This window comes from Coregonus clupeaformis, chromosome 24 (assembly GCF_020615455.1).
Source record: "Coregonus clupeaformis isolate EN_2021a chromosome 24, ASM2061545v1, whole genome shotgun sequence".
NCBI lineage: Eukaryota > Metazoa > Chordata > Actinopteri > Salmoniformes > Salmonidae > Coregonus > Coregonus clupeaformis.
The window spans coordinates 37,548,281-37,570,723 of record NC_059215.1 but is presented as its reverse complement, the minus strand read 5'-3'; the positions used below and the strand labels follow the sequence as shown (position 1 = coordinate 37,570,723).

At 46.8% G+C, this 22,443-nt stretch overlaps 1 protein-coding gene across 2 annotated transcripts; it reads left to right on the top strand.

The window, feature by feature from the left end:
• The first annotated feature begins 869 nt into the window (after positions 1 to 869).
• LOC121538202 (polycomb group protein ASXL1-like) lies at positions 870 to 21,667 on the top strand. 2 transcript variants are annotated; one of them, XM_041846012.2, is made up of 13 exons: positions 870 to 1,457; positions 8,322 to 8,404; positions 8,607 to 8,609; positions 8,766 to 8,883; positions 9,028 to 9,187; positions 10,442 to 10,572; positions 10,789 to 10,873; positions 14,831 to 14,953; positions 15,834 to 16,000; positions 16,429 to 16,525; positions 16,870 to 16,975; positions 17,135 to 18,119; positions 18,432 to 21,667. In XM_041846012.2, the coding sequence occupies exons 1-13, from the start codon at positions 1,401 to 1,403 to the stop codon at positions 21,174 to 21,176; spliced, it is 4,860 nt and encodes a 1,619-aa protein (XP_041701946.2). In that variant the 5' UTR covers positions 870 to 1,400; the 3' UTR covers positions 21,177 to 21,667. The 2 variants fall into 2 exon arrangements, with proteins under 2 accessions (XP_041701946.2, XP_045063115.1); XM_045207180.1 differs by lacking the exon at positions 14,831 to 14,953.
• Positions 21,668 to 22,443: the final 776 nt, after the last annotated feature.

Genomic DNA, 22,443 nt, shown 5'->3' with positions numbered 1-22,443 from the left:
GAGCTAATCTTTTCCATCTGATTTTCTGGTCATACCGTAATCTGGTAATACAACCTAAATCCATGTTGCAAACAGTTCCTCGATGAAGAACTTTGTTGAACTGTTTGCAGTATGGATTTAGGTTGCATTAGTTGTGGAGTAAGTTTGTATAGCCTACTGTTCAAGTTTTTGTAATTTTCTTGTATTATGTATAGATAGCTTCCAATTATATCACCATGTCAATCTCACAAACTGTCTGTCCAGATTTGTGGTTACATTTCCCTCAGTTTACAAAACAATGTGTCAGGATCAGGCTGTTGAAATTACAGGTTGTACCTATTTTACTAAGGTAAATATATGTATGTTTTAATGTGGATGTTCTCTGTGTGACTTCATTTTGGGACATGGTCAATCATAATTATTAGTACTATATTTATTACAGACTATAATCAGTTAGTGTTTGATAATAACCTCAATTATTTTATTCGCCTCTCACCCCAATTTTTGTGTGTGCTAAATCACAGGCAGACAAGGCTGACAGACAGTTATTTGAACTGCTCCCACCATGCCGATGACTTGAGGGCAGCAAACTAGATAACTTGAACCTCAATGGAAACTATTTCTAACCATAATTTCTAAGAATTTGGTATCAGAACGCATTTGTTGTAAACACTGCAGCATTATGTTCCCTTATGGTATGTATGTGAGTAATTAAAGAGTAGCCTATGAGTACAATTATGGAATTTAGTTTATTTTTTCTTGTTATTTTATTTTCTTAAAACATGTGGCATCTGATTTTTTAAATTTGTATATTTTTATTCATGTAGATCTCTGGCAGGTTACACGTTGACGTCATTGTGGTTCATTTTGCAGATAGTAGAGTAGTAGAGCCACAGTGGCTTGTTCTCCGTCATTTCTCTCCCACTAGCGTTGGTTTGTAGCAGAGTAGCTAGATAGAGAGGGGGAGGGGAGAGTTGTTTTGTGTTGCGTTCCTGCAGTGTGTTTGACCCTTGACCTCGTTGTTGTGTTCTCTCCGCCTTGCATTCCAAAGTGAGGTTTCCTGCAGCAGTTGTAGCTTCAACAGACCAGAGGCGCTCGTAGCTGCTAGGGCTCGCTCGTTACTGCGCCCCCGTACGTGTTTACTAGCTAGCTTCTCACTAGCCTTCAGTCACGTTACATTGCATTAGGGTAGAACAACAATATTTTATATAAATGAATTAGCTCAACGAGGGACGTGGCTACCGAGGACGAGCGAGAAAACGTGCAACTGCGTGGTGGGAAGGCTGAGTTAGCGAAACATAGAGAAACCGCTCAGCTAACGTTAGCTTGCTAGTTCGGGGTTTCCTGACCCACCGAAGCTATTGCAACTGCTGGTGGAGAGGCGCAACCGAGAGAGGATAGCTAGCTACTAGAGGGAGGAAATGAAGGACAAACAGAAGAGAAAGAAGGAACGTACGTGGGCTGAGGCGGCTCGCATGGTAATATACTACTTATTATTAGTTGTAATTTAGTATGTACTGACAGCCCCTGTGCGACAGGGTAGACGAACAACACTCGGCAACCGAACAAAGATTGTTCGGAGCCTGGGCTGTCTGGTTGGCACTGCACGCAGCCCGCTAACGCTAGCTAGAGGGGAGTACTTCAACATTACATCGCCAGCATGTTAACAATGGAATAAATACATGCATTGAGCCCCTAATAACGAAATACCGTTTTTTTTATTCACTATTCCGCGTGTGGCTGTAGCTAAACTAACCCTCATTGTTGACAAGCGCATAGCTAGCTGGCTAACGTTAGGGGGTACGTCTGCCTTCCCGTTTGACCCTTTGTTTGCTAGCTAGCGAGTTAGCGTAACTCACTGTATTAGCAAGTTAATGTTAGCCAGACAACCACCATTCATTGAACATGTAGGTACATATATTTCATAGGTATCCACCCAAACTGTTTCCCAGCTAACGTTAATTACACTATATGTTCGTATTTTAACACATTTAGCCAGGCCCTTCTGTGGCTAGAGTCAACAAGGGTCAGGGGGGCATAACGTTAACGTTACCACCCCCAGTTTAGCTAATGTTAGCTATCTAGGTGGCAGCTAGCTACAACCATATAAAGATTGATAAAGCCGTCTTTATGTATCCATCATCATAGTTTTGGATAGCTAAGCTGGTGCATGCATGCAAATGTTTTTATGTAGCCATGTTGATAAATAAGCCAGCTAAAAAAGTAGCTTGTAGGCTACCACAATGGTATACAAATCATGTCTGTGTTCTTGTGTACTGCAAGTCCTCAATGCTGCTTTTTGACTGTAACACCAGTGTTACACTAGTGTATACACCCTTATGTAATACTAGGGAAATTATTTCCATAACTAGGGCTGCCAGTGAGGTTATGTGAAGAGCAGGAACCTCTGCATAATCAAAACAGTTGTGAGAATGTGTTAAAGTTCAGTCAGCCATTGTTATGTAAATACAAGCTGACAAGTACCAGTGGCCTGGCTTTGGCCTCAAGTGAGAGCAGATCCACCGGAGCATTGGCCCAATGAGACACAGGTGCCAGCCCGTAGATGGAAACAGAAAAGTCTGAGCCTTTTGGGTAAAACACAGGGGTAAATTCTGTTTGGAAATGCACCACAGACCCAGTGTTCTTCTATGGTTAGTGCATTCCTGGACCGTTGGGACATCCCTACCCTTACCAAACCTTAACCCTTACTTAACCATTTAAAATTCAAAATGTCATTTATTTCTCGGCCATGGATTCATCTGCTACAATACACACTATTCTCTATGCTTTGTAGAGGGGTCTAAATATCCAGGTCTCCTACAAAATCATTCATATTGCATCAGAAAGTATTTGGATTGTGTGTGTGTGTGTGTGTTAGAAAAGGGATACAGGATTGGGAATGTCATGAGGCTGTTTATGTCATGCCAATCAGAACTGTCTTTATGCTGAGCAGGATGATCAGGCACCTACATTAGTTATGCAGAGCCCTAACACGGTGCACATTTACTGCTATAAACAGTCTGCATCTAGCAAAAGTCCATCCATTTCAATGGGAGGCAGTCTACTCTTCTGCGAATGCCAGACGAGGCTGCGTTGCATAGCAGTATCATTGGTGCTTCTTGGGGATCTTGAACTGGATGTAGTTAATGACATTTTACATTACATTAAAGTCATTTAGCAGACGTTCTTATCCAGAGCGACTTAGTTAGTGAGTGCATACATTTTTCATACTGTCCCCCCGTGGGAAACAAACCCACAACCCTGGCGTTGCAAGCGCCATGCTCTACCAACTGAGCTACACGGGGCTACAATTACGCATTCTATTCAGTTCACATGGCTATAAATCCTACCATGTTTTATATTGTACATGCATACTGCAGATGCATTATAGCTCAACTTTGGCTAATTTCTCCTTCCTAATATGGGTGTGAAAGTTACTTAGATGCACAGGGCCGCATTTTAGGATATGGCTCTGTTTCGTTGCCAGACCCTATCAAATCAAATGTTATTTGCCACATGCGCCGAATACAACAGGTGTAGACCTTACAGTGAAATGATTACTCACAAGCCCTTAACCAACCATGCAGTTTTAAGACAAGAAAAAGGGTGATAAGTAAAAAATAAAAATAGCAAATAATTAAAGAGCAGCAGTAAAACAAAATAACAGTAGAGAGGCTATATACAGGGGGGTACTGGTACAGAGTCAATGTGCGGGGGCACCGGTTAGTCGAGGTAATTGAGGTAATATGTACATGTAGGTAGAGTTATTAAAGTGACTATGCATAGATAATAAACAGAGAGTAGCAGCAGTGTAAAAGGGGGGGGGGCAATGCAAATAGTCTGGGTAGCCATTTGATTAGATGTTCAGGAGTCTTATGGCTTGGGGGTAGAAGCTGTTTAGAAGCCTCTTGGACCTAGACTTGGCGCTTCGGTACCGCTTGCTGTGCGGTAGCAGAGAGAACAGTCTATGACTAGGGTGGCTGGAGTCTTTGACCATTTTTAGGGCCTTCCTTTGACACCGCCTGGTATAGAGGTCCTGGATGGCAGGAAGCTTGGCCCCAGTGATGTACTGGGCCATACGCACTACCCTCTGTAGTGCCTTGCGGTCAGAGGCCGAGCAGTTGCCATTTCAGGCGGTGATGCAACCAGTCAGGATGCTCTCGATGGTGCGGCTGTAGAACCTTTTGAGGATCCATGCCAAATCTTTTCAGTCTCCTGAGGGGGAATAGGCTTTGTCGTGCCCTCTTCACGGCTGTCTTGGTGTGTTTGGACCATGATAATTTGTTGGTGATGTGGACACCCAAGGAACTTGAAGCTCTCAACCTGTTCCACTACAGCCCTGTCGATGAGAATGGGGGCGTTCTCAGTCCTCTTTTTTTTTCCTGTAGTCCACATTTGCTGAGGCATACAGAAATGCCAGACCAATTAGTACTTTACTGTTCTCTGCCTATCAGCATCCATGCACGCCATGGCAGTGCTACAAAGCTCTGTGCCATTTGGGGTTTTGACTGTGTGGAGAATGCATGTATTTATAAGCTAAGGCCCATATGTCACTGCCGATCCTTGTGGCGAGAATGTGTAGGCTAGGCTAGCTTTTGGGAGCATAAACAAGATTTATAGGCTGAGACTACTACAGGAGTCCAGTGTGTTCCGAAGCGTGTGCTATGCCATGCTAGGTTTGTGGGTAAAAGAAGCATGTTCAAACTGAGGACTTTTCTCATTTGCAGAGGCATACAGAAATGACCGACCAATTAGTGTCACAAGACATACACAGGCTTGAAACACACAAATACCTTGCACGCTCACACATTCAGATAGCTGAGGATGGGCAGGCGTGAACTTGTGCCAGTGGCAGGTTCTTTTATTTCTCCACAGATTGCAGAGAACCCTGATAGGTCTAACTTATTGACCATCTGGCCCCTTGAGTTCCTCGGGGACTGTTTTCCATTTTTTATTTTTCTGCTGGGACAGGGACAAGGACAACAGAAATGTTACATTGATTGCCACATGTCGTAGCATTCTGTTATTCACCAACGGCTCACCTAATCATGGGGCATACGGTTTCTCTATTGGGATCTGCATCTTTAGTGTGCGTGTGGTTGGTGGAGCGCTTGGAGGCTTTGTCTGCTTGTCTCTCCCTGACCAAAATACCCTTCCTCTCTGTTCCATTTCCTGCATGCATGTCCTTGGGTTCATTTGAAGCAGCGCTCTACTACCAAGTCTGTATTATGTATTGTTCCTTCTCATGCATCCTGTCATGACGACACACGGAGAGGCGCTGGATCGATCTCACAACCCCAAGCACCTATCCATCTCTGGTCTTTTCATCTTCAGCATTGCAATTAATCAATAATTCACTGTATTTTTAAGTGAGTTGAGATGGCTTTTAAAACCACCAATGTTACTAGGCTATTAAGCTACATCGCCTGATAGATATTAATTGGTTCACCTAGAGTGATGGGCCTAGTTGTGGGTTCATTTTGTGTTGTTTACTATTTCTCTGTCTTAGCATATGGCTTCAATCTCCACATTCTGCTGGCAAAGCTTGAGTGGTTAACTCAGCTGTTTTAAGCATTTTAATAAATGCTTTTTAAAGTTTTAGCCACTGCCTTTCTGAGTCTTCCATTCATGAGGTATGGAGTTCGCATTTTGTTGATCTTTTGCACCCAATATTTCTGAAGCTGCTGTATTCACTGACTGGATGTATGGTACAGATTCATAGTTAGGAGTAAGCTAACCCATTCATAGAGGCTAACTACATTTAGCGCCTATTGAAGATACTATCTTCTGGCCGGGGGAGTTTTGTTTAGAGCCTCGATGCTCATTCTGAACATTAAAACACATCGCTTGCGTTACGGTTTTGGAAACAAAAGGAATGTGTCTTTCATCAGTGAGAAATAATTTGATAAAGGTAAAATTACTACACCTTTTTATAGGGTTAGTGTTTCCACACAGCCATATCTCCATGTTACTGCGCTTGTTTACAGAAGATGTAGGCGGCCACCTGTGCTAATTAGCTATCTAGTGTGCTCCGAACACCTGTGTGTTAGCGTAAATGGAGAGGAAGTGTAGTTTGTCAACTGGAGGCACACACAGCGTATGGATCTGTGCAAAACTGCTACAGTAAGTGTATTTTTTTTATTTGAAAAATTCATTCTTGCTGATATGACAGATATGGGGAATATCAGCATATGTTTCGAAAACGATTTCGCAAGCGATGATTATTGACGTTAACCCTGAATGTTAAAACACAGTGTCAGAGATGTAGTTCACTAGGGCTGTCGCCCCCCCAAAAAAAATATAGGTAGACCGAGAGTCGTCTGTTTTTCGACCAATTAATTGGTCAACATTTTTCCATATGTAGACACATCCTATGTGTCTTAGTCAAATCAACTAGCATGGACCTTGTCTGATGCTTTAGGCACACTGTTTGATGAAATAATTAAGACACACAAATGACCAGAGGGAGTCCGACCGCAATTGATTTGATTGTGCTGGATCGGGCTCAGACTTGCTGCACTGTAAAAAAGAAAAAAGCCAGTGACTATGTGACTAGCACCCGTTGTCTCTCTCTCGTTCCTGCTGCAGTGACCACCACAGAACATCAACAGTGTTTATCACGCTGTCCGTGTTGCTGAAGATGCAACATAATTACAGCCATTTCTGACTGAAAAGTTCTGTTACTGAAATCCCTCATTTGTTTAGGAAAAACATTCCCTATTCCCTCAAACCTTTCTCCATATCTCTTCAAGTGACACATGTATGCATCACATGTACGTGACCAATAGGGCCTGACCTATAGCATATCATAACCACAATAATAAATAGGTTATAACAAACGCCGAACACCGTAACACGTGACAGCAAAATGGATGCAGAGGACGTGACAAATAAACTCGAAACGGGGGAATGTTTACTGGTTGCTCAGGAGGTAAAGGGGAAGTCTGGTGTGTAGAATACATTTGACTAGTTGTGGAAAATACTGGAGATCAAGAAAAATAAGGTAAGGAGCAAGCGCTGCGTGCATATTATGTGTGCCAAACAGGTGCTGTTAGATTACAATATAATTTTTCTGATCGTTTGGAACTATGTAAACAACACAAAATAAATGATAAGCGTACCAGAGTCTCTTATATATTTTTATTTTTTTGTAAATCCTTTATTACAGCAAAGACTAAAATCAGTCTAATTTATGATTGATTGCTACAGTACTGTAGCCTATATTATAAGTATTGAAATATAGGCCTAAGTAAGTTACGGTATTAAGACTAAACAGGATGTGCTCTGAGGCCTACAGCTCAATGGTGGTTATTCAAGGCTGCTATACTAAGCCTACTAATGATAATGACGTGACTTATTATTATAATGATGATCATAACAATAATAGTAATAATACCAATAAGGAGATCAAGAAAAATGAGGGTTATTATTATAAATAAATAAAAATCGGACAATTTGGAACTGTGTAAACACTAAATAAATTATAAATGATACCAGAGAGGCTGTTCTAACGAGGGGAAAAAAAGTGTAATGCCTTTATTACAGCATGGCAAAGATTAAAAACAGCCGAAGTTGTGATATTGTTTATCCGACTTGTTGTGGTTGCGTGAGGCTTGGTGCTCATAGAATCAGTAGGCTATTAAACAAACACTCAAACAGGCAACAGAAGCAGGATCTGTCTTATTTCTGTAGATATATATGGATGATTTATAAAGCCAGGCATATTTAAGTTAGGCTATTAATTATAGACCTAATTAAGTTGGGGTTTCCGCTCTCCTCACTTCTTAGACAATTAAGGCAAGGGCTGTTTTCTCATCTCCTAACTCCGCTGCTGCCTCCACCGCATTGTTCTCAACTCCAATATGCTGTTTAACTTTGCTATTATGCACATAGCAACATGGTCTAGGAAAAGGCGACCGCTATCCAACGCGGGAGAAAGCGCATTTGTTAAAAAATATTATGTTCATTAGTGTTGCACCATTGTTCTTAAGTTCTATAACCATATACAATTTCAGTAGCATGTCTTAGAGTGATGGTCTGTGCCATCCCTACAACCTCCACAGTGGATCAGTCCACTCAGACAGGTGCAAATCAGACAGGTGTCTTGTACACCAGTATTATTGTTTATTTTATTTTTGCTACTGCTCGACTAAATAAATCCCGGTCGACTAAACAATCCACCAGTCGAATAAATGGGGTCAGCCCTAGTTCACACGCAGCCAACCGTGGGCGAAGCTAACCGCTGAAAACCCTACTGATTAATATTTTTTCAGAGATCTATGATTAGGCCTAACACTCAGATTTTCTGTGTGTGTTCATTACTTATTGTAATGTTCTTCCAGGTTCTAGAGAACTTCTCTGATGCCCCCATGACGCCCAAGCAGATCCTGCATGTTATCCAGACCAAGGGACTCAAGGAAATGAGGTAAACAACCACCCACACACACCCACACATTTAATTAACGCCGATCTCTACAGTAATATGTAACGTATATACAAGAATACTATTGCTCATTTTATGTAAAATATGTCCATGAGAAGAAATGTTTCTAACTCACTTTCTAATTTTTCACCATTTCCCCATGATCTCTACCTGGCCTGATACACAATGTGTTCCACAAAAACAGAAGGTGAGATGGCACAATAACAAAGGGACAATATTTCCATTGTTTTTTTGGCTCTCTTTGCATACCATAGTATTACCTTGCAAGTTCACATTTTTTGTCTTTCTCTCACACTTGTGCTGCTTCTCACACTCATCTCCTCCGCTCTTCTCTGTCCATCAGTGGCACGGCCCCTCTGGCCTGTCTGGTGACCATGCTGCACTCCCAGGTGAGGGGGGACCGAGTGAAGAACAGCATCTTCTTCAAGCTGCCTGGCAGGATGAGTCTGTTCACTTTAAAGGTATGAAACCAGCGCACTCCACTCACCCATTCAACCACATACCTCTTATCCCTACCCCTTATAAACCTCATACAAACCCCTACCTGGAATACACACGCACACACGTTTCTGATAGCAGTCTCTTTTCTGACTGTCCCTCTGCAGAAGAACGCTCTGCAATGGACCAAGAGTTCGACAGAGGCGGAGACAGCTGACACCACCACACCGGCTACCGCTACCACTGCAACAGCAGGGCCAACGGAAGGGGTGGAGCAAGAGAGCTGTGACTCCATGGAAACGGTTGCGGCCAGCGGAGAGAATGACGGTGTGTATGGTCATGATCACCACATGCTTTTATCAGATATAATGTAGTGGAGGGTAAATGTACATAAATTCATTTTTTATTTGGTGTTTACATCTACTGTAAATTAGCGTTTACATTACTTACCGCTAGTGTTGTCACAATACCAGATTTCTTAGGGCTTACTTTTACCATAGCCTATACATAATGCAATAAGCATTATCATCTGTAGCCCAGTTGATGCAGCATAATGGCAAAATAAATAGGCTGAAGCACGGGATTGCATATATGTATACCCCATTGGGCTAACGCGCCTAACCATGCTGATGTACTCCGTTTTAAAACTGTGCAGTTTGCGCTCATTTTTAGGAGTTGTAGTAGCGATCCAAAGCTGGGATTCCCTTTTGTTTTTTTACAAAGGCCATCACAAGTTCTTTCAAATGCGTTTTCCCCATGATTGCATTAAGAAATGTTGTGCATCATTGACTGCTTATCAGAATGTTTCGGGAGTAATATTTATTTCTCGCATGGCACACACAACAACAAGCTGACTAGGTAAATAGGTCAACTATTCTACTATGAGGTTATCTGATTTGCTGTTCGTTACTCGTCTTGTTCAGACAAATTACTGGACCGACTTAATCCTCTGTCAGTGTATGACATGAGACACATTTGATAGAAGAACCAAAAGTAACACATTCCAGTACCGGACCATTTTTCAAGTTTCGGTACACCGTGCAACGCGACTCACCGCCCATTTTCTCAACCACCGTTTACAGTTTATCCACCATTTGTTTTCACCACTACATCCCTGGTCTTTATTAAGCACAAAAATAAAATACTATTAAATCACTGTGACTGCCCTGTTCAAAGGTGCTTTCGAAAACAACACCGGAATATGTATCGTGATAAAGCCCACGAGAGTGCTTTTAAACAACAACTGGAAATCAGACAGGTTTTGTTCCTAAGGATGTGTTTGTTGCCATGGTTACAGGCACACATTACACTGCCAACCCTGGCCTAGGTAAAACAAAAAAAAACATTTATTGTTTGCATTTGTATGGGAGCTCCTGTTTATGTGAGTGCATGGCTGAACAATTCTAGATGATAAACACACCATCACCAATTGTGATAACGGAAACCGAAACGTGCAGTGTGAAAAGCCTTATAGTCAGTGTATGTGGTCCATGGACCATTTGTCATCAACTAAGCCAGTTGGAACCCAGTAAAGAGCAAAACAATTTGATATCTGACCACACCCTTCTCTACCCCCCACAGCATCAGTAGATGAGAGCTCGTCCAGTGCGTCCTGCTCCACAGAGCCCCAGACCAGGCTGAGTAGGTCTGGAGTCTCTGGACAGGTGCGCTCCGAAGCCCAGGCACAGACCCGACTAAGCCGATCCAGACAGGTATGCTTTACCTCCCCCAACCTGGGCTGTCTGTATGTGTAATGTTGGTCAATGGGGATTGTGCATAGATTGAGTCTGAAGAGGTTTTGGATGTGAGTACTAGATGCATAATAAATAATTGCGTATTGAAGATCCCCTTAATCTCTGACTTAGTGATAACATCAGTCTTGGCGTTCTATTACCTCTCACCATGTCCCCTTCTCTCCTTCGCTGCAGTCGGGCAGACAGAGGAAGAAGGCTGTGATGATGCCGCGCGTGGTCCTCACTCCACTCAAGGTCAATGGTGAACACGTTCCATCAGGTTAGCACTGCTCTCTGCTACCCTAACCCCATCTCTCTGTGCCCACACACACTCTTCCTGGGCAGCAAATTGTGGTAGCATTACACACTGACACCTTTGAGTCATATTCCTACGGTGGTCTTGGACCATTTCTCACCCAGCATTGGCCTCTGTTCCTTTTGCCAGTCTTTTAATGTATGTATTGCCTATTTACTGTTGCAGCAGCATTATTAGACAGTAACCTCTGAGCTCTTCAAGTTCCTCAGTAAACTTTGGGTAACGCAAACACCCGTCTGTGAATGGCCTTCAAACTGTTTTCTCATTAGCACAATCTATGGGAAGAGTGTAGGAATGGCTAGTGTTCCTGCAGTTGCCGTGTTGACATCCCACCAAAAGATGACCTGTGTGCTCTAGTGTTGGGTGATTTTACGATTGGATCGTCTATCAATTATGTTTGACAACCATCGTCGAGCTTGATGTCACAAAAGATGGTTTGAATTGGACTACACCTCCGGAGTCTGGTGGTGCACAAGAGCGCAGCGCAGTGAGCACACAGCAGGGTGACCTGCAAAATGGCCCATTCCCTATTTGCCATAGCCTAAATACATGTGGTAGTTAGACTATTAACATATTGCAAGAGAACAATGCAGATTGTAGAAAGAGCGGAGAGCACCAAAGCAGCGCATAATGTCCGATGGGGCCTAACATGCTGTCTAGACCGGGTACACGTGTGCGCCATCGCGCGCATGTTGATTTTGTTCATCCACACCAGACGCGATCCAGACACGCAGATTGAAATATCAAAACGAACTCTGAACCAACTATATTAATTTGGGGACGGGTCGAAACGCATTAAACATTCATGATCATTTAGCTAGCTTGCTGTTGCTAGCTAATTTGTCTTGGGATATAAACATTGGGTTGTTATTTTACCTGAAATGCATATGGTCCTTTTTTTCTGGGTCTTTGTAGAATTTTGACCCATATTGAGTCACACAAAATTGTATGTTCTCTACTCCAACAATTAATCCACAGATAAAATTGGAAACCTAGTTAGTTTCTAATCTCTTCTCCTTCAGTAGTAGTAGTAGTCTTCTTCTGTGGACTCTATGTCGATTGGCAACCGACTTTAAGGTGTATTACCACCACGACTGGAGTGTGGACCTCAGTTCATCTTTCAATCACCTACGTGGGTACAGTGGGGGAAAAAAGTATTTAGTCAGCCACCAATTGTGCATGTTCTCCCACTTAAAAAGATGAGAGAGCCTGTAATTTTCATCATAGGTACACGTCAACTATGACAGACAAATTTGAGAGAAAAAAATCCAGATATTCACATTGTAGGATTTTTTATGAATTTATTTGCAAATTATGGTGGAAAATAAGTATTTGGTCACCTACAAACAAGCAAGATTTCTGGCTCTCACAGACCTGTAACTTCTTCTTTAAGAGGCTCCTCTGTCCTCCTCTCATTACCTGTATTAATGGCACCTGTTTGAACTTGTTATCAGTATAAAAGACAACTGTCCACAACCTCAAACAGTCACACTCCAAACTCCACTATGGCCAAGACCAAAGAGCTGTCAAAGGACACCAGAAACAAAATTGTAGACCTTCCCCAGGCTGGGAAGACTGAATCTGCAATAGGTAAGCAGCTTGGTTTGAAGAAATCAACTGTGGGAGCAATTATTAGGAATAATAATAATCTCCCTCGATCTGGGGCTCCACGCAAGATCTCACCCCATGGGGTCAAAATGATCACAAGAATGGTGAGCAAAAATCCCAGAACCACACGGGGGGACCTAGTGAATGACCTGCAGAGAGCTGGGACCAAAGTAACAAAGCCTACCATCAGTAACACACTACGCCGCCAGGGACTCAAATCCTGCAGTGTCAGACGTGTCCCCCTGCTTAAGCCAGTACATGTCCAGGCCCGTCTAAAGTTTGCTAGAGTGCATTTGGATGATCCAGAAGAGGATTGGGAGAATGTCAGATGAAACCAAAATAGAACTTTTTGGTAAAATCTCAACTCGCCATGTTTGGAGGACAAAGAATGCTGAGTTGCATCCAAAGAACACCATACCTACTGTGAAGCATGGGGGTGGAAACATCATGCTTTGGGGCTGTTTTTCTGCAAAGGGACCAGGACGACTGATCCGTGTAAAGGAAAAGAATGAATGGGGCCATGTATCGTGAGATTTTGAGTGAAAACCTCCTTCCATCAGCAAGGGCATTGAAGATGAAACGTGGCTGGGTCTTTCAGCATGACAATGATCCCAAACACACCGCCCGGGCAACGAAGGAGTGGCTTCGTAAGAAGCATTTCAAGGTCCTGGAGTGGCCTAGCCAGTCTCCAGATCTCAACCACATAGAAATTATTTGGAGGGAGTTGAAAGTCCGTGTTGCCCAGCGACAGCCCCAAAACATCACTGCTCTAGAGGAGATCTGCATGGAGGAATGGGCCAAAATACCAGCAACAGTGTGTGAAAACCTTGTGAAGACTTACAGATAACGTTTGACCTGTGTCATTGCCAACAAAGGGTATATAACAAAGTATTGAGAAACTTTTGTTATTGACCAAATACTTATTTTCCACCATATTTTGCAAATACATTCATTAAAAATCCTACAATGTGATTTTTTGGATTTTTTTTTCTCATTTTGTCTGTCATAGTTGACGTGTATCTATGATGAAAATTACAGGCCTCTCTCATCTTTTTAAGTGGGAGAACTTCCACAATTGGTGGCTGACTAAATACTTTTTTCCCCCACTGTATATGCTCCTAAAAATGAGGAGATGGGAGAGGCGGGACTTGCAGTGCGTGAAGTGTCAAAAATTGAACCGAGGATGAGTGGTATATGACCAATATACCACGACGCAACACGGAGTGCCTGGACACAGCCCTTAGCCGTGGTATATTGGCCATATATCACAAACCCCCGGGGTGCCTTATTGCCATTATAAACTGTTTACCAACGTAATTAGAGCAGTAAAAAACAAACATGTTTTGTCATACCTGTGGTCTGATATACCACGGCTGTCAGCCAATCAGCATTCAGGGCTCGAACCACCCAGTTTATAATATTCGTTTTTTTTAAAGATATAACTGATATCTATGTATTTTTATGGACAAGAGAAACATAGCCCTACCAATTTGAAAATCATTCTACAGCCTAGACTAGATAGAAAAAATAACTAGGCCTTGCAATGTGTCCTTAATATTGCAAAAAAATTGACGATACAGTCGCATATCAACGATGTTTGGACAGGACGATGTGTCATTCCAGACATCGCCCAACCCTAGTGTGCTCCTCATGTTTGACCGTGCTCCTCGTGTGGGCGGCAGGTAGCTTAGTGGGTAAGAGCGTTGTGCCAGTAACCGAAAGGTCGCTTGTTCTAATCCCCGAGCTGACTAGGTGAAAAATCTGTCAATGTGCCCTTGAGCAAGGCACTTAACCCTAATTGCTCCTGTAAGTCGCTCTGGATAAGAGCGTCTGCTAAATGACTAAAATGTAATGTAAATGTGTGCACCCAGAGTCTTTCTCTCATTCCGAGGTTCCCCTGAAAATCCTCACCTCTTGTGTCTGTCAGTCTCTTCCAATATCTGTCCTCCCTGCTTCTTTCTGTGTGTACCTGGAATATCAGTCCCTCCCTCCTGCCTTACATTTAGCTGCCCAGTAAACACAATTGCTCTGTATGAGATGGGGTGAGGTGAGCACTTTCTCAGATGTCTGCTGCACCCTACCCCCCACCCTCCTCTCTGTGTTTGTGGGCCTGGGTAACTACTCCTCCTGCTTTGTTATGTGCTGCTCACCCCTCCCAACCCCCAATCCCACCCGTGCTATTGGCTCTGCTGTCCCCCCTTTTGGATTGTCTGCCTGACCCGCCCTCCCCGCCTGCTCGCTTTTAAGTCCCCCCTTACACACGTGACGGGAGTGTCTCACCAGGCTCCCCCTCCCCCCACCTCTCCCCCTCAGGAGCAGCGGGGAGGCGCAGGGAAGGCTCTAGGGGGGGTCCAGGCCCCACACTCCGTGCCCGCCCCGAACTGGCTAGCTGGAAACGCCCCCAGCACTTCAAGAGCATTCGTGGCCACCACTCAGGTACAGGGGTTAGACCCGGGTATAATCACCCCCAACCAACCTCCCCCCTCAGTAACCCCGAAAATGCCAAACCCCTCTCTCCCCCTCAGTCCACCCAATTATCAAACCCTAAACAATTAGCAACCTTAAAATCCCCTGGATTTGTGAAAGCTTAGTCTGTAGGATTGTGGTTGAATTCAACAAAAGTATATCTCACTTCATTGGCTGTCCCAATGTATTTAGTCTAATTCAGCGGGGAGGGGGACGGGTTCAGCTGTGAACCAGTTAATTTTTTTCTTCCCATCACTGTTCATGACACCTTTGACAGAGAGTTATGCCTGATGGAATCTGAACTGTAAACAACTTGACACATCTTTATATCTTATGACTTGAATTTAGATATCATAAAGGAAAAGGCCAAACATCATAGTCTGGATATAGTACACCATCTGTAGAACTATTATATAGATGTTGCGCAGGTCAGCCGTCTACAAATGCGGACTTTGGCTCAGTCTCACAGACTGACAGGGTGATTTGGTAGCTAACTAATGCTACGCTGGTCTCTAACATTGTCAGGATTGCATTGGTCGCTAATGCTAACAGAACAGCAGTGCTTTGCAGGTTGTTAACTGAATGCCAGGGTCGTCTAGCTATCCCAACACTGGCCATACGGCCAGGACTTACTTAACCGCTCACTGACTGACAGCTGTTGTGATTGTGTTGGCTGCTAAACTAAACGCCTACTGTGCTGCTGCTGGCTCTTAACTGGAGTTGTTTTGGCTGGCAATGGAATGGCCACGCTGTGCTTGCTGTTAGTTGAATTAATGTGTTTAAACCCAGGGTTGGATAGCATTAGCCACTTGCTAACCCGTGCAGGCCTATGGGTTGTGTTTGTCTGCAGGGCCCATGAAGAGGAGCCGAGGTGGGGTGGAGGTGGACTTTGAGACACCTGGCTCAATCCTGGTCAACACAAACATCAGGGCCCTCATCAACATGCGCACTTTCTCTGCCTTCCCAGCCCAGTACCAACAGCAACTCCTGCAGCTCCTCCCTGAAGTCGACCGCCAGGTGAGTGCGCATGCTCATAATTTATCATTATAGTTATAATTTATAACTGTTAGGGACAGTTTCCAGGACCCAGGTTACACTTTTCCCTGGAATAAAAAGCTTTTTCAATGGAGATTCCCCATTGGCGCGTGCCTTTTAGTCCAGCCCATAATGCAGGGTTCTTCAATTCCGGTCCTGGAGGGCCGAAACACCTCTGTTTTTCATCCTCTCCTTCTAATCAGGGTCTAATTCAGACCTGGGACACCAGGTGAGTGCAATTAACTACCAGGTAGAAATAAAAAACAGAATTGTTTCGGCCCTCTAGGACCGGAATTGAAGAACCCTGCCATAATGTCTCATCATTTCTGTGCCATATTGTTTTTGGTATTTCTCTGTACAGCTCCATGTCTGTGAATGTAACCCAGTATGTTCTGTCCTGTCTTCTCTAGGTGGGACCTGACGGTCTGGCTCGCCTCAGTAACTCGGCTCTCAACAATGAATTCTTCACTCACGCCTCCCAGAGCTGGAAGGAAAGGCTCGCTGAGGGTTAGTACCTACCGGTAGTTAGTTATACTATACAGATATAATGTGATCGAGGGGGTTAGTGACTGGCTACACAGATAGGGAACTCCTTCCCTTCAGGATTTAATTGCCTATCAATTTATTTTACCAGGAACATTTCCAGGTATTTTTCCAGAAATAACATGGTGTACAATAATAACCCTCTTGGAAATTCAGTACCAGAAAGGACCCATTGATACTACAACATAGCTTCCTAGTAAATACCAGGGGAAACTGAATCAGTCAATACACAAATTCATGTATTATTTAAAACGCAATAGCCAGATATTGGTGGGTTAATCTTGGCCAATATTGTTTGACCTGCTCAGGGGAGTTCACCCACGAGATGCAGGTGCGATTTCGCCAGGAGATGGAGAAGGAGAAGAAAGTGGAGGCATGGAAGGAGAAGTTCTTTGAGGAGTACCACGGTCAAAAGTAAGTCTCCTAAACACCCCCAGTCACAACATCGTTATTTTTTAAGCTCCCTCTTATTCCATGGACCATTAGAAAATTACTTACATTATTTCAATTGGGTGAACATTTATTTTATAAATGGTATATACTCTGAGTACTAACGTTGTTCTATGGCTGCAGGTCTGGCCTGACCCGGGAAGAGTCTCTGAAGTTGACGATGAGTGAAGCGGCCGATGCTGCCGCCAGCGTCCTGGAGAGTGAGGTGGCCTCTGTGGCTGCAGGAACACCCAAGCGCCGCGGTGTGGGCAGGCGGCGGCGGGACGGCAGGATGAGACGGCGAACGCGTGCAGACTTGAGACGCAGGGCACGACGCACCCTCTGCAAGACCAACTCCCCTGCCCTGCAGACCCCTGAGCAGCCGGAGGGCACGCTCCCTCTAGATGCTGTTGCCTCTGTCTCTGTGCCCTCGCCCGTCCCAGAGGCCACCATGGTGCAGGGAGAGGTGGTGCTGCAAGCCGAATCTGGACTGGAGACCCCAGCCCAGTGTGCCTCCCTAGAGCCCACGCCCTGCCCTTCCCCTGTGCCCACGCTCCTGTCTGTGACCCTGCCCGAGCCTGAGCCTGAGCCCACCCCGACCCCAAGTCCCAGCCCCAGCCCTGCATCCATCAGTGCCACCGACGAGCCTGAAGTCACCGCCCGCCTGCTCCCTGAAGAGCCTGTACCTGCCGTCGCCTCAACCTCCTCTCCCTCCTCCTCGTCTTCCTCCTCCTCGTCCTCCTCCCCTTCCTCCTCTCCCTCCTCGACCTCCGAGAGGCAGGGGGCGTTCACCGCCGGCTTGGACTCTTCCTCCTCTTCCTCCTCCTCCACGGCCGCTGCCACCGCCGATCCGCTGGACGATGGGGCTTCCGTGGTCACCTCGGTCACGGGGGGCACAGCCACCAGCAGCCAGGAGAGCAGCCCTGCAGCCAGCCCCACCCCCACTGCCGCCACCTCCACCCAGGCCAAGGAGCAGAAGAGGAGGCCAGACGAGACCCAGGCCTTCTCCAGCTTCCCCGAGAAGAGGCCGCGAATGGAAGATCGTCAGTCCTTTCGTACCACAATCGACGGGGTCCACACGGAAAAGCCGCAGCCGACAGCAGAGGAGCCCAAGGTCCCACCTATCCGGGTATGAAGTCACCATTTGTAATTGTAAGTCTTTATTGTGGCTGTAGTGGGGCAGTGGCAGGCACCCAATTTCCTAAGACCTGGAGTCCACAATCTGTAAAGTAAGTTTGATTATTTTGTGATTTCTGTCACAAAACATTTCAAATCAACTTGACAAAGACTAACTTCTTTCTCTGAAGATGGTAAATCAATAGTGATGATTGACTCTGGGTTTCGGTGTGGGATTATTAGCCAAGCAATGCATGCTAATGTCCTGTATATGGCCTTGGTAAATTCCATATTTGACATGCTCTCCTTGTTTGTGTCCCTCTAGATTCAACTCTCCAGAATCAAACCGCCCTGGGTCAAAGGGCCGCCAACCTACCAGATCTGTCCCCGCATTGTGCCCCCCGGCGAGGGCTTGCGGCGCACGGGGACGGGGGCGCGCACCCTGGCGGACATCAAAGCCCGCGCCCAGCAGGCCCGGGCCCAGCGCGAGGCCGCTGCTGCTGTTGCAGCCACTGGGGACGGGCCAGGGCCTGGCGGGGGCAGGGCTGGTTCTGGGCTACCGGATCGCAGCAGTGGAAGACGAACTCGAGAGCACCCAGGACCCGTCGAGCCCGGAGGAGGAGGAGCAGGAGACGTGGAGGAGCAGGGATCGCCTGCGGGCTCTCATCCGCCTGGAACACAACTACAGCTGTCCAATGTAGAGCCCTCCTCTACCCCAACCCCCCACACAGCTTCCTCGTCCCCCTCCCTGTCTACCTCCTCCAACCCCTCCATGTCCTCTTCCGAGTCCCCGCAGACCCCCACTCCACCCCTACCCACCCAGGAGGAGCGGCTGGGGGAGCTGAGTGGGGAGGAGGGGGCTACACTAACACCACCACCAGTCAAAGGCACCACCAACGGACTCTCGGACAAGGCAGCGCTGCTGGAGCCTGAGTCTGTGTCCAGCCACCTCCAAGGGCGAAGTGAGGAGGCTGACTGTGACAGGACAGCGACCCAAAGCGGTCCCCTGGCACCCACCTCCATCCCAGATTCTCTGCCCAGGTTTGGGGCCCAGGGAGTGGACGTGATCAGGTCCCTGGCTGGCACCGAGCAGGCCAGGGGGGGAGGAGGGGGTGTCATCCAGCATGGTTCCCACCACGTGGGACCACAGGAGAACCCCCCCACCCCGGCTAGAGAGGGCCGCATCCAGGGCGAAAGGCAGCAGTCGCAGCCCCCGGTGAGGGAAAGCGATACAGCCTCCCTCCCTTGTCTTCCACCCTCAGTCAGAGAGGACGACGCAGGGCATCACAGCGACTCCACGGAGACGGCCTCCGACTGCGGGAACGAGAGCCAGGAGGAGGAGCCCCACCTGAGCACATGGCGCCACCACCTTCCCGCTCAGCGCAATGGCAACATCCAGCACCTCCAAAGGCTATCTCAGCAGGCCCATGGCCAGCCTGTGATCTGCAGTCCCCCTTCACAGCAGAACCAGCAGCCGGTCATCCAGGCCCATGTGTCCAACCACCACGGCCACAGCCAGACGGTTATCCAGCCCTGCTTCCCCAACGGCCTGCCCAGCCAGAGTCTCATGCAGCTGGGCCAAAAGCCGCAGCAGCCTGGACACACTCCCCACCCAGACCAACAGGCTCTCGCTGCGCCACACCCCAAAGCCCAGAGGGGGCACAAAACAGATCCCATGGAAGACTACAAAGCGTCCAGCCGGTGCTTGGCTGATGAGGACTGTAGGCTGGGGCTGAATCCCTCTCCCATCGCTAGCTCCAAGAGGCTCCCTAGTTTGGCCCGGCCCGTATCCACAGTGGAGGCCAACAACCCTCTGGTCACCCAGCTGCTCCAAGGCAGCCTCCCGCTGGAGAAAGTCCTGCCGCAGACGCACTCGGCTAGCAAGCTGGAGATCAACCGCCTGCCAGAGGGGCTCCAGTCAGCTCCCCAGTCCCAGCTCAGCCGGCAGCAACAGACCAGGAACCCGGGCCCTCGCTTCAGGGGCCCCCCAGAGTCCAGTACGGTGGAGTCACTGGTCCCCGAGTTGTCCTCTCAGAACCAGCAGAAGTCCCCTGCTGGCCGAGGAGGCTCCCCTGGAGCAGGCCGGAGCTTCGGGTCCTCTCCCCCAGGCACGGTGCCCTCCCGCATGGCCTGCCTGCTGGAGGAGGCCTCCTCTCGGGCCACGGCAATGCAGCAGTATCTCTCCCAGCAGCCAGGTGGTGCTGTGCCCCCTGGGGCCGTGCCCGTCATCACATCCCTCTCTTCTTCGTCCTCTTCCTCCAGACGCAACTCCCAGGAGTCGGCCATCATCCGAGAGTCTCCGGAGAGGCACCACAACAACTTTCCTCAGCCCCGGGCCACCCCGGACGCCCCTTCACCCCCGCACGGTAACCTCTGCCTCTCTGACGTGGTCCCCACCGTCAAGATCAACTGGCACCCTTCCAAACCCCACCCCCCGCACCAACAGCAGCTCTCGCCCGTACCCAGCGTGAAGAGCGAGGTCACCTCCCGGCCCTCTTGCCAAACTCTTGCCAAAACCTCCCCCTCTGGCCCCATGGTAGGCGGTGGGCCAGGTGTGGTGGTAACCAAAAAGGAGGCAGTGAACTCTATGGACGGTTACCTGACTGGAGGAGGGGTAGGAGGAGGTGGGGCTATGGAGGGACTGTTGAACATGGAGATTTCCTTAGCCCGCATGGCAAAGAAGGAGGCGCAGAGCAAAGCTCAGTACTCCTCTTCATCTTCCCCTTCCTCCCTCCCTTTCCAGCTGTACGGAAAGCTGCCCAAGCAGGGCGGGGGAGGCGGCGTGGCGGCGCCCGGCTTCAGCTACACGGCCAACGTGTCTGTGGTGGACGGCAGCGGCTTCTCGAGGAGCATCGCTGACGGCGTCCTGCAGCTGCGTCAGCGCCACAGCGCCAGCCAGAGCGCCACGCTCAGCATCCAGGCGTTCGCAGACAGCGCCGCTGAGGAGGTGGCCCTCAAGTGCTCGTGCCGCCTCAAGGCCATGATCATGTGCCAGGGCTGCGGGGCCTTCTGCCACGACGACTGCATCGGCCCCTCCAAACTGTGTGTGTCCTGTCTGGTGGTCAGATAGGAGCTTTCTCTGACGTTGCCACAGTTTTGGTGGTTTGGTGTTATATGCTGTGCCACCTTCAGCATACCTGCTCCATGTATAAACTGTTAACTAACCTAACACACTCAGAACTTGAGAGAAACAAGGGTGTGGGACATTAGGCTTTGACATGTACATGACCCTCGGAAGTGTTGCCTTGTATTATAAAATCGGTCTGTATTTTTTGTTGCATATTTTTTCTAATGCCGTTATGATTATGTAATTATTATTTTGTTATAATTATTAATATTGTGATTTATTTGGCACGGTTGATTGTAAATTGAGCCTTTTTTCGTTATTCTTTCCTCAAAACATTTACCTCATCTTATCTTGACACACCTGTCATCAGTTCAGTGTGAAAATGGTGGCTGTTATTGTTTGTTTTCCTCTCTGGCCCTGCATGGAGGGGGATTTGTTCTCGTCTCTTTCTTGCAAATAAATATTTTTTTAATCATTAAAGCAAGCATAAATTACATTGTTCTGTTTTTTTGTAAGTGCTTTCATTCCATTTTTCCCTGCACAAAATCAAGTCTACTCTGCAGCTAAGCACAGTATTCAAAATTAATAACTAAGATTGAGCAGTCTGGTGTTAAGCAATGGCACTCATTTTGGATTCTCTGGCAGTATAGTTCAACTTACATCTTTCGTCACACGTAGATATTTATTCTAAATATACATGATTCTTTTTTTTTTTTCTATTAACAATTTGACACGTAGAACTGAACAGCAAGACACATTTGGACCCGTCCAGTGCTGGATAAGTTTGGCACAGAACGTCAGACAAAACATTTATTTAGATTTTTTTTTAAACCTCAAAACAGCATCAAAGAGCATAACACACAGTCCATCACACTGAAGTTCCAATGTAGACAAATAAGTGCTTAAATTCCTTCACAGGTGGATACACATACAGTGAGGTCCAAATGTATTTGGACAGTGACACATTTGTTGTTGTTTTGGCTCTGTACTGAAATTATACAATGACTGAGGTTCAAGTGCAGACTGTCAGCTCTTTTTTTTGTTACACGCTACGCACTTCAGCACTCGGCGGGCCCGTTCTGTGAGCTTGTGTGGCCTACCACTAAGCGGCTGAGCCATTGTTGCTCCTAGACGTTTCCACTTCACAATAACAGCACTTACAGTTGACCGGGGCAGCTCTAGCAGGGCAGAAATTTGATGAACTGACTTGTTGGAAATGTGGCATCCTATGATGGTTCCACGTTGAAAGTCACAGCTCTTCAGTAAGGCC

Excerpts from the sequence above, each read along its gene's own strand:
- LOC121538202 (XM_041846012.2), top strand. The coding sequence starts at position 1,401 with ATGAAGGACAAACAGAAGAGAAAGAAGGAACGTACGTGGGCTGAGGCG. Across the intron at positions 8,884-9,027 it reads TGAGTCTGTTCACTTTAAAG|AAGAACGCTCTGCAATGGAC; the intron begins GTATGAAACCAG and ends GTCCCTCTGCAG. Across the intron at positions 18,120-18,431 it reads CCAAGGTCCCACCTATCCGG|ATTCAACTCTCCAGAATCAA; the intron begins GTATGAAGTCAC and ends GTGTCCCTCTAG.